General features: G+C 36.9%; 1 protein-coding gene across 1 annotated transcript; it reads right to left on the bottom strand.

The window, feature by feature from the left end:
* Positions 1 to 5162: 5162 nt before the first annotated feature.
* LOC102717475 (protein LAZY 1) lies at positions 5163 to 10046 on the bottom strand. Its single transcript, XM_040528998.1, has 5 exons — positions 10021 to 10046; positions 9601 to 9670; positions 7465 to 8300; positions 5778 to 6090; positions 5163 to 5487 (listed from the first exon to the last, which is right to left on the bottom strand). Exons 1-5 carry the CDS (start codon positions 10024 to 10026, stop codon positions 5468 to 5470), a joined length of 1245 nt encoding a protein of 414 aa, XP_040384932.1. The 5' UTR covers positions 10027 to 10046; the 3' UTR covers positions 5163 to 5467.
* Positions 10047 to 14643: the final 4597 nt, after the last annotated feature.

Raw genomic sequence — 14643 nt, 5'->3', positions numbered from 1 at the left:
TAAGATAAGCTATTACAGTAGCATCTCCAACATTTAAGATTTTTTTTAGATAATGCTCCAACATTTAAGATAAGCTATTACAGTAGAATCTCCATCTCCATCGAAATGGTCAATTTTCTGTCCATTATATGTATTTAGATCTTATTAATAATGGCATTAGAGATACTAATAAGCATATTTGGAATTTAAAGTTGTCCCTAAAGACTAAAATTTTTTTATGGTATCTTTATAAGGGGTGGTCTTAATAAAGGATATTTTAGCAAGATAGAATTAGGAAGGTGGTAAGAGGTGTTTTTTTCTAATGAAGAAATTATACAACATCTTTTTTTCAATTGTCATTTTGCTAAATTCCTCTGGAGAGTCATTAATGTATCTCTTGGGTTAAATATACCAACGAGTTTTGCTCATGAGATTTACTTCAGTTCAACAAAAAGTAATAAAAAGTACCTCGAGGTACCGGTATCTCGCGGTACCAAATCGCTTCTGATCGTTGGATCTAACAGTGTGCATCCTACTCAGCTAGATCCAATGATGGAAAACTATTTGATACCTTGAGGTACTTTTTGTGGCAAATCTCTTTGCTCATATGGGTGGAGGTTGGTTGAATGAGGTTCAATCAAAGATTACAATGAAAATTCTAGTAGGGGCATCTGCTTTATATTAGGCTCTATGGTTAAGTAGAAATGATATGGTTTTTGATAAATCTCTATCTAAAACATATATGCAAGTATTATTCATGGTAACATATTAGTTCTGATTTTGAATGCAACTACAAAAGTTTTACGAGACCAAGGACTTGATCTATGATGTATGTCAGAGTCTTGAATCTATGATCATGCAAATCTTTGTTAATTTCGGCTAGAGATTTAACAATAGGATTTTTTTTGATTTGTTATTCTCTTGTTGTTTATATATAGTCAAATGTCTTATTGTCATTACTTGCGTCTAGAGACTTAGTTATTCTTTTGTTGCTCTTATGTGTGAACATTGGGTTGTAATAAGTGACCGTAGCTTCTTTTAAAGTTAAAACCGGATTATCCATTATCTAAAAAAAGTAGATTAATTAGTATTTTTACTTTTACTGTCTGAATGTGTACTGATGCAAACAATATATATGGTCATGCCACTTATCTGATACTAAAGTCACATTATGGGCAATTTTTGTCTCAAATTGCTATGGCAATTTTTGGCACCATATGTAAAACAAAGCCTAGTGCGATGAAATCTAGTACCATTGCCACTACAAATCAAAATTAAGCATGTGTTTACCTACAGATGCGTGAGTAATGGTGTACTTTGCGTAGTGCGGTGTCTTCAGTGCAATCTAAAAATTAATGTCATTTTAGGTATGTGCTAATGAGTGTTCAGGTGCATGATGCAAAGAGTCTTAACATCTATGACTAAACTTAATTACAGCTTTAATTAGAGTTACATGCATATGTTGCCTCTTGGTACTTTCATAGTTTGATGTTATGCTAAAAAATGCTGATATGAAAGAAGGGATTTTTTTTCGGAGGGGATTACTATTAGTTGTGGCTAGCTAGTAGTTGTACTGTCTCTTCAATCTTGACATCTCCATATGCCACCAAAGATGTCACATATCTGATAATTTTCCAACATGATCGTTTTCATCATCAAAGTTTTCTTGGAGTAATTCTCCAATCCTATTAGTTATGCTGCACCACTAACTGATAACGAGAATAGCCTACCCACCAAACCAGAGCAGCTTTTAGGAATGGTCTATTTGTGTTTCCTAGGGCCGAGGGATTTATCTGATAAAAAACGCAGTAATATGTTAGTATATGATTAATTAATTATTAGTTATAAAAATATAAAATAGATTAATATATTTTTTAAAGCAACTTTTCTATAGAAAATTTTTACAAAAAGTACACCGTTTAGTAGTTTGGAATATGTGTGCACGAAAAACGAGAGAATCAGTATTAATAAGGCCAATCTCAATGGGAGTTTTATGGGCAAATAGGGTCCATGCAGACATTTTTGATGATGTGGCAAAATATTAATGAAGAGAGAGATGAAATGAATTTCATAGAGATGAAACCTTCTATGCACTGTTACCTAAACAACTTGTGTCTTGCATATAACCTAGAAAACAACAATAGATGAAACTATGCATTGAAGGAGGAGTGTTTTATCCCAGTTTCAAACTTTTTAGATGACATGTCACTTTATGTAATCGTGTACATGAAATTTACTTTAGGGATGGCGTAAGAGGTAGGAATGAACGAGGCCCTAGTGCCAGGATTATCATAACCACCCTTTCTGAGACTGATCTAGTAGCAGCATGGTTTCAAGAGCAAGCGATATATTATCGGTTGGTAGGTAACCAGATCAGAACCGACGATCAATAGGATATGCTTTTGCTGCTGGCAGGGATGAAATGAATCTAAATTCAAAAACTTGTACAATTATTCTAAAGTTAAATTTGGAGTTATTCTAGCCCTGTAACTAGTGAAGTAATCAAATTTTGTCTGAGAAAATAGGTCGAAAGTATGGGCAAAACCGGTATTGAAAACCCAAGCAGCTGGGGTCAGCGTGTTAGAGTAAGTACAATAGCAGGCTATAAGCGAGCTATAAACATATTTTAAAGAGATAAGAGAAGAGAGAAGAGAGGTAGGCTACTAATTTGTAGCCAGCTGCACACGGACTCTAAGATAGAATGTGTATATGATATGTGAGACCATATACTAATGTTTTGTAGCTAACTATTCTATAAATTGAATATTAGATTGACTATAAAAAAATTGGAGCTAATAGTTGGCTATACTATTAAACTTGCTCTTACCACAGCTGTTACCACAGCTGGGAGCCTTGTTTTCTGGAGAAAAGAAAGAAAACGATGATCACAAGTGAGGGATGTCTTTTTCTGTACTGGGAAGCTGCAGGGACGCATGTCTCCATTGATCATATATATCTTAATTTCATCAGCCCGTACATTGCAAGTAAAACTGCACCGATAAATATTTCTCCCTGTTTGTGGACAAGTCATTTCGGGGACTGTATGTCGATCGATCTTCAGAGTTCAGACAACTGTTACTGATGAATCGTTCAGAGTAACTGGATTGGATCTCAGAGAGGATGTGTGTGTGATCCACTGCTGTTGCAGTATCTCTTAATTTGTCTACCACTGCAGCTGCTAGGTACACTTCACTAACTATATAGCGTGTTTATCACGCCCCAATTAATTAGTATGAAATGTAGAGGCTGTTATCATCATTTTAATATCTTGGATTTTCTTTTGAAATAAGCACTTCTCTTATATAGATGTAATCACCCTATGAAATCTCTAAATCTATAATATGTGATTTTTTAAGGTAAGTTCAAATGATTGTGTGCCGTCAGTCATTTTTGGATCCAACAGATTTGATTTTCTTATACTACACCAGTAGTATGTATAATAGAAATTTTATAGATAAAATTAAAACTAAAATATATAACTTTATGATAAATTTGTATGTCATATATCATATTAAAATAGATGGATTAGTAAATATATCTTATCAAAATTTTAAATAAAATATTTAATATACTTATAAAAATATTCCCTTCATTTTATATTATAAGACTTTCTCTGTTTACTTAGATTCATCCATGCATCAATGCATATGTTTTATATATGTATCTAAATTTATTAGCACACATATGAATCTATGCCATGTCAGAAAGTCTTATATGGTAGAATGGAGAGACTACATACTACACCACTACATTTATTAGCAGAAGGTAACGTAACGGTGCCCATAATATGACATCTCCTTTCTATTGCTGGCCCTCTCCCTATCCCTAATATTATGGTGAAAGGGAAATTATGGTGAGAGGTTTCTTAACATAAGGGTAATGGCCTAAAAAAATCCAAGTGTGCGGCCACGTCATAGACTCTCGTTCGTCAGGGGCAAACTAAGAAATCACAGCTCTTTAGGATTTTTGCATTTCACTTCTTTTGGAGGATTTACGTGGACTGGAGAAGAAAGAAGGGATTAATATATAATCTGAATTGAAGGACTTTTTAAGGTATACTCGAATGACTGTGAGCCATCCATTGCTTTAAATTTAACCTATCTGATTTTATTATACTATATTGGTTATATTGGTAGTATGTGTGGAAATTTTATAAAGTTAAAATTGAAACTACAATATATAACCCTATGATAAATTTGTATGCCATTTATGCTGATAAATATATATTATCATAGTTTTGAATAAAATATTTAATATGATTATAAAAATACATAGTACTACTAGCCTGACAGGAAGATTCTTTGTTCCAATTAGAAATCAGTCCAGCCTTTGCATCCAAGTTCAATATGTCTCTGGCTAGCCCAAGATGGACGCACACATGCCTATAAATGCTTACTCTCAATGGCATAGAAGTAAAACTAAAAAATAGTGACAGCTTTCGGCGGTAAATCGAGAAATGTTTTTCCAGTCTCATATGGACCATTTTGTTACAATATCGTTTACTTGAAGACCATATAAATAAATTTCGGTGTTTCTCTACATAACCTTGAGTTCACATGGATATACTTTCCTAAGAACACGAATATTCTAGTCCATATAAACTATTGATATTATTAAGTTCAAGACTACCAGAATCTTCATATGCATGAGGCCAAAATGTAAGTGGCAAAACTAATCACCTGTATAAGATGCCATGCTAGCTGCTGTATTGGCCTTGAAATAGTTTGTGTATATGAGAGTTGCATGCACAAGGTAGGCCTCAGCTGCCCTAACAGAACTACTACACCAAACAGATCTTCAGTGGCCTATGCTCTATCCTTCACTGTAGAAGAACAAGATACTTTTCAGACACTAGCACACATGTCCCAACTGAACACTGAATCTGGTGAGTTGCCCCTCCCTAATCCCAGCATGGACACACATACAACTGGCCAAATGGTGCCATATATTATTATATATTTAATACATCTCCCAAAGATAACCCAAAGAATGATTCTAGCTAGAGGGCAATCTAGTGAGGACAATGTCCATGTGTAGTTAGGGGCCATCACTGTCACTGGATCATCATCCCCTCCATGCATGCTAAGCCACCAACAAGAGTTTAAAGATCAAAGCATGATTAGGGGGGGCACCCATAACAATATTGCCATCAGCTAGAGGTTCATAAAACACAGCAATCAACATCAAGAAGCATACAATACATTTAAGTTCTGATCTCTGTCATACATTCACAGAGCAATATGTAACATCACACACTTATGAGTTGATTCCACAGTAATCTTATCCCCCCCTTTATATGGTGGTGACACAAATATAGTCACATACAGCACATTATATCCAGGGCAGTCTATACCAAACAGATAAGGATTAATTGTGAAAGCAAGCACATACACATATATATGATATACTCACTATTAGTTCTTGCTTAATTCATGGTGAAAGAAACAGCTTCTCACTTTTCTTGAACTCCATTCACCCCTGAACCACATTATAATTCCAGCACCAAGTCTGCATCAGATCAGAGAGAGACAGGGTGATCAGTGAAAAGCACAATGTGGTGTGTGCTCATCAGCACACACAGTAACCCAGAGGTTGATAGCTAGCTAGCTCCTGAAGATTCCCCAAAAATAGTATGGAATGATCTAGCTGTCAAGACTGGATTTTGGTGATGGATTACTACACAGCATGTACACTCTGTGTGCTGCATGATTGCAAAGATCCATTTTTTAATTTGATGGAAAGGGACACACACGCAAGAGCTAGTGTCAGTACTGTCTCTGTGCAAAAATGCTACTCACAGTCGGCATCGGTCTTGATCCAGTGGCCGCTCCTGCTGCCGTTCATCTCGCCGCCGTTGCAGCTGGGCGACGACGCACCGAAGGCGCCGATGGTGCAGCAGCCGAAGCCCCTCATGAGGTGGACGTCCTTCCGGCACCGGAGCACCGGCGAGCCCAGGGCCGGCTCGTCGGCGGGGTAACCGGTGGCCGCGGCGCCGCCGCCGCCGTTGTTGTTGTCGGAGGAGTCTCCTCGCTTGCGGTGGCTCTTCTTGGTCAGGTTCCTTGTGAGGAGCGTGTTCTCAGGGTAGACTTTCCTGTGGAAGATTTGAAGGATCTGCAATGAGCAGATGTTTCCTCATTTCAGAACATTGTCAAGTGACTGTTTAATTCTTCAATTTTTGGTTTACATGGAGTAATTAACTAAGTAGCAAAACTATATATATATATATATATAATACTGAGATTTGCTCCGGTTCAATAAAAAAATATCTCGAGGTATCAAATCATTTTCTACCATTGGATCTAGCTGAGTAGGATGCGCACTGTAGATCAACTGATTAGAAACAATTTGGTATCACGAGGTACTGATGGTACTTTTTATTGTATCGGAGAAAATCTTATATATATTAGTACATATATAACCATGATGAGGAAAATGTTTTTGTCAAGGAATATTGTTTTTTTTTCAGGGAAATCTGGTGCATCTTCCAAGGAAAAGACTCTTAGCTAGAAGGATTTATCAAATCAAGAATCCTTGTTGTCTATGGGCCAGTGAAAAATGACAAATGAAATGCTCCGTAAAGATAGCATTAGACAGGAGATTGCAAACAAATCGCATGTCAACTCATTGCCCCCATTTCCCCACTCCTAACAACTGAACCCATTGACAACACAAGTTGGTCTACAGAAACTTGACTCGAAATGTCTCGAATCGACGATTCATCGAGAGATCAACCAATTATGACATGGTAGTCAAAACTCAGGATTTGTATCTGTTTGTGTCACATATTAGGATACACATGCATGGGAAATGGATTGGCTTCAGCTGTGCTGTTCTCTGATATATCAGTAGTCTAATTATTGGTTATTTCCTTAATCATATACCCGAGAAATTAAAATGCAATATGAAATTTGAGGTAATTTTGGATGGATCAGTATTTCTTTCTATAGCAAAAGGATTAGAAAGTCTACGAGTTAGTGTATTCTAATCCCGATCAGTGAACATATTCCCTCCAATCATAAGTATTTAATGTTTAAGCTAATATTCGGTTAGTGTTTAAAACTTTAAACACTTCTCAAATGGTAACTTTTATTAAGGTTGGTACGCACAAATTTGCTTTTAAATACTCATGAGGTACTTTTATTGCAGCATTATAAACATATTAGATTTTATAAATTTATTTCTAGAATTGATGGCCAGTGTTTTTAAACCAATTTTAAAGACTCGTCTAGTTTCTTTATAAAGTTGGAAAATATTGGGATACTCTTTAACACCCTCGCGAAGAAATTCTCTCAATTCTTGCGTGTTGTATAATTAAATTTGTATAAGTTACTACTACTTTATTGAAGAAAAATTAACTAAAATTAAGCCAAAAAACAAAGTAATAAATCATATGCATGGATCAACTGATAAATGATTTAGCCAAAATTTGCAGCGAATTAAATTTTTCTCCAAGCAAAACGAAAGCAAATACAAAAATGGTGGTACCTTTTGAAACTTGCTCTTGGTCACCGTCGCCGGCGTTCCACCGCCGCCGCCGCCTTTCTCGTCCTTCACCCTCCTCTTCTTCATCATCTTGTGACCGCCGCCGCCGTCGCCTTTCCCGGCTCTCCCTTCCTCCCTGTCTGCGCCGGCAGCAGCTCCGTCGCCGAAGCCGTCCTCGCCCTCCTCGACGGCGACGAGCGCCACCTTCTCCTCGGCGAAGCGCGTGCGCATGAACAGCTCGCCGAGGGAGGTGCGCCGCCCGCCGCCGTAGGACTCCCTCGGCGGCTGGTCCGGCCGCGACTCGACGTCGCTCACCGGGGAGCCGAACAGGAAGCCCTGGAGCGGGCAGTCCACGCCCATGGCGAAGCTCACCCGCGCCGACGCCACGTCGCCGCCGAGGACCTTCTCCAGCTCGGCGCTCACCACCATGAGGTCGTCCTCCGTGGTGGTGTCGTCGTCCTTCTCCGCGATCGCCTCGACCGCGGCCACCGCCTTCTCCACGGTGGCCACGGCGGAGGCGGCCTCCGCGGCGGCCACGGGGAAGGTGAAGGTGGGCGTGACGGCGCCGTCGGCGTCGTCTCCGACGGTGCAGTTGCTGCCTTCCACCTCGAAGTCGATGTCGTCCACGTCGTAGTCATCGTCGTCGATGTCTCCGGGGATGGCGACGGCGGCAATGCCTAGCGTGCCGATGGTGAGCAGGCCGCTGCCGCCCAGCGTGAACAGGTCGCCGGCGGTGACCGCCGGCGAAGCGTGGGCGGCGTCGAAGGCCTCGTCGCCGGCGAAGTACTCATGGTCGGCGTCAGGCGAGGCAAGCGCAGTGATGCAATTGCAGGCCCCACCTGCAGCGATAATATATACACAAAATCATTTACATGCAAATTGAATTACTCGGTTTCTTTTCTTTTTCACAATATACATATTGCTAGCTACTCTCTTACAATATATGTAATATATATAGGAAAATAAAACAGTGATGAGTATTCATGATAAATTCACTAGTATAATTTTCATATTTCTTAATGATTTAATACTTTGAGGTTTGTCAACAATTGCTATTAAAGTCATTTTAAAAAAAGATTACTAAAAACCAAAACTGTAGTTCACTCCACATTAATTTGGTTCTAAGTAGCCAATTAGTTCCCTGACGATTTCGTGTTGAGGGACCAAGGACTACACCAAACACTAAAAATACAATATCTTACCATACCATATGGGCCATATAGATATAAAAAAGCATCTCTTTGTTGAATTCTCTAGCTGTTGAATAGTCAAAAAATTCCCAGGACCATTTCTAGTATCCAACTCTAAAAATTACGGAGAAAGAGAGAGAAAAGCTCCACGAAAAAACTGACATGCCCTCGTGGTCTTTCCATGGCAATGTTTGGTGCATTGAAAGAATATATTATATATCCGTAAAATGATACTCCATCTATTCTAAAATGAGTATTTTTTCCATTCTTAAGAAGGTCCTATAAGGTAACTGTTTTCTATGTAAAATTTGATATCTTTTGGTAGCTTAGATATTAGAAGATACCAAATTTTACATAGAAAACAGTGATATCTCCTTAAGGATGAAAAAATGTTCTTCTAAAATATACCAGTTATTTCTGATGATGAATCTAGATATAGAGTTTTTGAGTCCAGATTCACACCCAAATATAGCTTTATTTTGGGAAAATGTGGACTACTCCTGTATAGGGTTCTTGTCATGCAATAGTTGGGCTAGGTAGGTAGTGTAGGTAGTGCACAAAGCTGGAAAAAGGGTGGCATGTGTGATGTGGTACCTCCAATGTGACCAAGCACAAGAGTGCAAAGCTCCCCTTGATGATTATTGTAAGTGTTCCATACATGCAGTTCTAGCAGCTGCTAATCATCAATGACATGTGGAACCCTCCAACAATTAATATACTTTTTGCTTAGACAATAATTTTTCAGTGGTTTTCTCATTTATTGTGGGCATGCATGCATGCATATCTATACTCCTTTTTTTACAAGCATAGACTAATTAATATCTAAAACCAGAGATCTTTTTTAATACTGATGAACTATATATGAATGTTCATGTTTTGTATTACTGTATATAATGAATCAACTAAACATTAGAAACGAAGAAAAGTAGATTAATTAAGCTGTGTGTACCTCCTCCGGTGTTGAACTCTTTGAACACGTCATTATTACTCCGTAGCTTTCGATGCATCCAACCTAAGAGCTGATGATATACATATATGAGGATCAGAAAATAATTAAGATCATATCCCTGATGATGGTGTTTCCTATGTGCATATGTATAATGAAATAACGGTTTTAGCTACATTTATCTAACTGACAAAGCATCATGTATCTGTTAAGATATATAGCAATTCACTGGGCACCAAATATTTACAAAGTTAAGAAGACACCAACCTAAGTTTATCCAAAGAAAAACTACATATAAATAAAAACACTGTTAGTACTATTTGTATTACAAAACTAATCGATGAACGATTATGGTAGGGATACGAGCACATACAAAAATAATCACATCGAGATATATATACATGAGAGGGACGGAACACTAACCTTCATCTTGGAAGCCGGTTTAGCGAGCTAAGGTGAGAGCCAGAGAGGGGAGGGAGAGGGGCACTAATATAATGGAGGGAGAGGAGAAGAGAAGAGAAGAGAAGGTAGAGTGCATCAGCCATGTCTGTCCATTCCATGGATGCATTTTCTTAGTCGGTAGATCAAAACACCGGGAAGGCTACAAATGGTCGATTAGTGGGCAGAAGGGGGCCCAACCGTGTCAGCCACACACATGCACGCATGGCATATATGCTAGCTAGTCATACTGCACTTCGTAGCCTAGCTAGCCTGTAAGTTCATTAAATATATATCATCCATCTCCGTACCAAAATATAATTATAAATATATCTAGGGCCACGTTTGGTAGCCGGATAAAATATTTTATTTATCTCGATTTTACGCGCACATTTCCCAAACTGTTAAATGATATATTTTTTACAAAAATTTTCTATAGAAAAGTTGCTTTAAAAATTATATTAGTCTATTTTAGATTTTTTAATAATTAATTAATCATATATTAATCTATTGCTACGTTTTCCGCGCCGGATAAGTTACCTTATCCATCTCCCTATCGAGTGGCCTATGTTATTTAGCATGAACTCAGTTTTAAAAATGAATGACTACTTCGAATATTTAATAAGAATGGGATCGATGATATGCGGGGATGAAGCGAGAAGAAATTTAAATAAAAAGTGATAATTAATTAGAACAAATAGTAACGTGCACCATACTAAAAATGCCTATATTTTGATATATAATTTAAATTTTAAAGATAATTATATTTTGGACAGGAGGAGTTTGTTCCTACTGCTACTACAGATGACAGCTGAGCGATCGTCCAATCCAGTGAGGTAGCGTAGTACATGTAACTCGTCCATATCGGGGTGTCTATCCATATATAAAAGCCAGCTATAATGCTTATGTGTGCGATGGATGGATGATTACTTCATACTTCACATCAGCAGGTGCGCACGCGTTCTAGGTACTCCCAACGTTATCTAGTATTATATATATATATATATATACCTCCTCTCTTTATACGTGCAAACGCACCTCTCACCTCCTTCAAAGGTCCCAAAAGCTCTTTTGGCCTGGTCAAATCTCTTCTCTGCCGGTCCAAACCATCCTTTGATCTTTCTCCTACCCTACATTTGTCCAGTCTCGTCTATCTGAAAAGTACAGTAGCACGAAGGCAAAAATACAGTAACATACCTTATAAAATATAATAACAATACCATGACGGATCTAGTTTTTTAAATCATAATTTTTTAACCACGGTAGTGAAAATGATTTTAAAAAATAATATAAGACACATGAGATATTGCTTTCTAAAGATTGGGAATACAATATTTTTGCTCTTCCACATGTATTAGTTGTATTATAACAATAGTATGCAGTCACACCTCGTATTTGATCATAATGTTACTATACTTTTATCATGATATTACTACAATTGTGCAGTAACAACACAAATGCTACTACACTTATATCATAATTATACAGTAACAATACCCATATTTTATAATAACATAACATTATAGTGTTATTGTAGCTATTGCCATAGCATTTGTGTAATACAAATCCTAGAAATATTTCTTAAGATTTCAAACTTTAAACAACTTTATCTCTCACCTCATATATTATTTTTTTAAAATGTTAGTACCGCGTTGTTAGAAAAATATGCTTTAAAAATTAGATCCCTCGTGGGTATGTTTCGACGTTGTTACTGCGAATTAGTTGCCGTGTTACTGCATTTTTGCGTTTGTGTTACTGCAGAATTCCTGTGAGACGAGGGGTGGGCTCAGATAAACATGAGGGCAAGCCCATAAGAGGATTGACCTACGGGAAAACTCTTTGACCAACCTTTACATTAGGTGGGGACGATTTTGAGCCTAGGAAAAGGGATGGGAGGTGGGATGGGCCTTGTGAGAGACTAATACGTGCACCGCTAAGTATAAGCTATTCTGCACCCCTTATTTTCAAGACCTTCCAAGGCTCAAAAACCACCCCTACCTCATCTAAAGACTGATCAAAGGGTTAACCTCATGGGTCAACCTATTTATGGGTTTTCCTTCATGTCTGTCTAAGCTTACCTCTCGCCTCATAGGAATTGTGCAGTAATGCGACGACAAAAATACACTAACACGACGACTAATTTATAGTAACAACGTCGAAACATACCCATGAGGGATCTACTTTTTTAAAACATTTTTTTCAAACATTATGGTACAAAAGTTCTTAAAAAATAATATATGAGGTGAGAGATAAAGTTGTTTAAAGTTCAAAATCTTAAGAAATATCTATAAATGCAGTAACGATACATCTTCTATGGAGTAATAACGCTATGTTGCTATAAAATATGTGTATTGTTACTACACAATTGCAGTAAAGTCGTGATAGAAGTGCAGCAACATCGTGATATATGTGCAGTAACATGTGTGTTACACAATTGCAGTAACGTCGTGATTGTATGCTGTTAGTACAGTAACATCATGTTTATATGCTGTTAGTACAGTACAACTAATGCATGTGAGTGAGCTAAAATATTGTATTCACAACTTTAGAGAGCAATATCTCATGTGTTTTATATTATTTTTCAAAATCGTTTTCACCACATTGGTTAAAAAATGTGATTTAGAAACTAAATCTGTCATGATTATATCTTGACGTTGTTACTGCATTTTATAAGGTGTGTTACTGTATTTTTGTCTTAGTGTTACTGCACTTTTCAGATAGACAGGAGTTGACAAATGATGGGTTTGACCGACGGGATTGAGATTTGACTAGGCTAGAACTGGGGTTTTGGGTCTTTGAAAGGGGGTGGGAGAGGATTTGGGCCTTATGAAGGAGGGAGTATAGAATAGCTTATTCTAAGGGGGTGCACATATTAGTTTTGCTATATATATTAGTCACTATGTTGTATTGTAGCATATCAGAATCCCAAAATCCCCAAATCGACTAGGATTTGGACGATAGGAGGCAACGAGGTCATTATGCAAGAATAAAACTATCGTCCAAATCCTAGCCGATTTGGGGATTTTGGGGTTCTAATATGCTACAATGTGACACAGTGCCTACTACATGTTGCGGAGGGGACAAATACAAATGTACTGCCTGCGTAGCACCCCATGCTGTTGGTTAGACACGGTCAACGCAGATTAGACTAGAATGGTATATAAAACAAGATCGTGAACCTAAATATGCATTTTCTAAGTTTATGGATTTAAGTGGTACCGCGCCACAAGTTTAAGTACCAGTAATGTACTTTAAAATATATATATATATATAGATATATATATATGTGTGTGGATCTAATCAGGGTTCAATATATCAGCTCGACGATTATATATGGCCTAATGTGCCTAGAATTTTGGAAATTTGGGTAAAATAATAATTTGGAAATTCAAACAAATTTTGATCAAATTTGAATCAAATTTCGGGCGATATATTTTCCTATATATCTAGTGGGGGAGTGATCCGAATTACCGAGTTTTGGATATGATACATTATACGTATCTGCATTAATTACTCTAATACCAGATTGGATCGCATTAGAGCAGTTTCAATGGTGTATTAATGATGTTTTTTATATTTATTAAATTGTTTGCCACAGAAGCAAAATGATGACATGACAATGTAATTAATGAAGAAAAAGAAAAAAAACTTAGAAATGATTTTCTTATGAAGAGACTAAGTCTTCTCTTCACCTAATGTATTAAGAAACCATAAATTTTTTATGGGAGAGAAACCACTGGTTTTTAAGGAGCATGTGTCATGCTCACTATTGGAGGAGGGATATAGAGTTAGGAAATAGAAAGAGAAGATAATTATTACTCTAAGACATCTCAATTGTGAAAAATAGTTTCTATAAGTGATTTTTTATGTTATGGCAATCACGTCAGTTTCTTCGATTGGGACTGCTCTTATATACTCTAGGTACCAGATCCAATTTAAAAAGAATATTTTTTTATCAAGCAGCAGCTGCAGATATATAGGATCGAGTAGCATAAAACTAGCATATATTGTCAATTAATTAAGGTGATACAGAACAGTTCTGATGACTTTTCACAATTAACATGGGCATGTCGGAGAACGTCTAGTTGATATGTAAGAGGCACATCAAAGCATGCATCAATGTACTAAACTCTGCAACCATGATGTTGCTCTTGCTCAACCGACCGATGTACCCACCGACATGACAAGACCTTCATATTACCATGTCAAATTCGGAAAAATACACACATATATAATAATGTTATTCTCCTTTAGCAATAAAAACTTTCATAATACTTTCTCCTTTTTTATTTAACAACTTTAACTTTTATGTTTACACTTGATCATTTGCCTTATTCACAAAATTTACACAATTATTTTATTGTGATCTAATTTATTACTAAAAGAAATTTAAGCATGACTTATAATTTTGTATATTTGCTTATAAATTTTGAATAAAATAAATGGTCAAACATAGATCCAAAAATCAACGATTTCAAATAAACAAAAAAAGACAGTACTTTTAGTTTAAGCGTTAGGCTGATAACTAGCTCAGCTCTCCCACTTATTCCTTTCATTTACATAATTATTATTGTTTTAGACAAGAGTATAGTCAAACTTAACTTTGAC

Source organism: Oryza brachyantha, chromosome 11 (genome assembly GCF_000231095.2).
Source record: "Oryza brachyantha chromosome 11, ObraRS2, whole genome shotgun sequence".
NCBI classification, from domain to species: Eukaryota; Viridiplantae; Streptophyta; class Magnoliopsida; order Poales; family Poaceae; genus Oryza; species Oryza brachyantha.
Note: the sequence above shows the minus strand (reverse complement) of the source record. Positions and strands in the feature narration are given on the sequence as shown.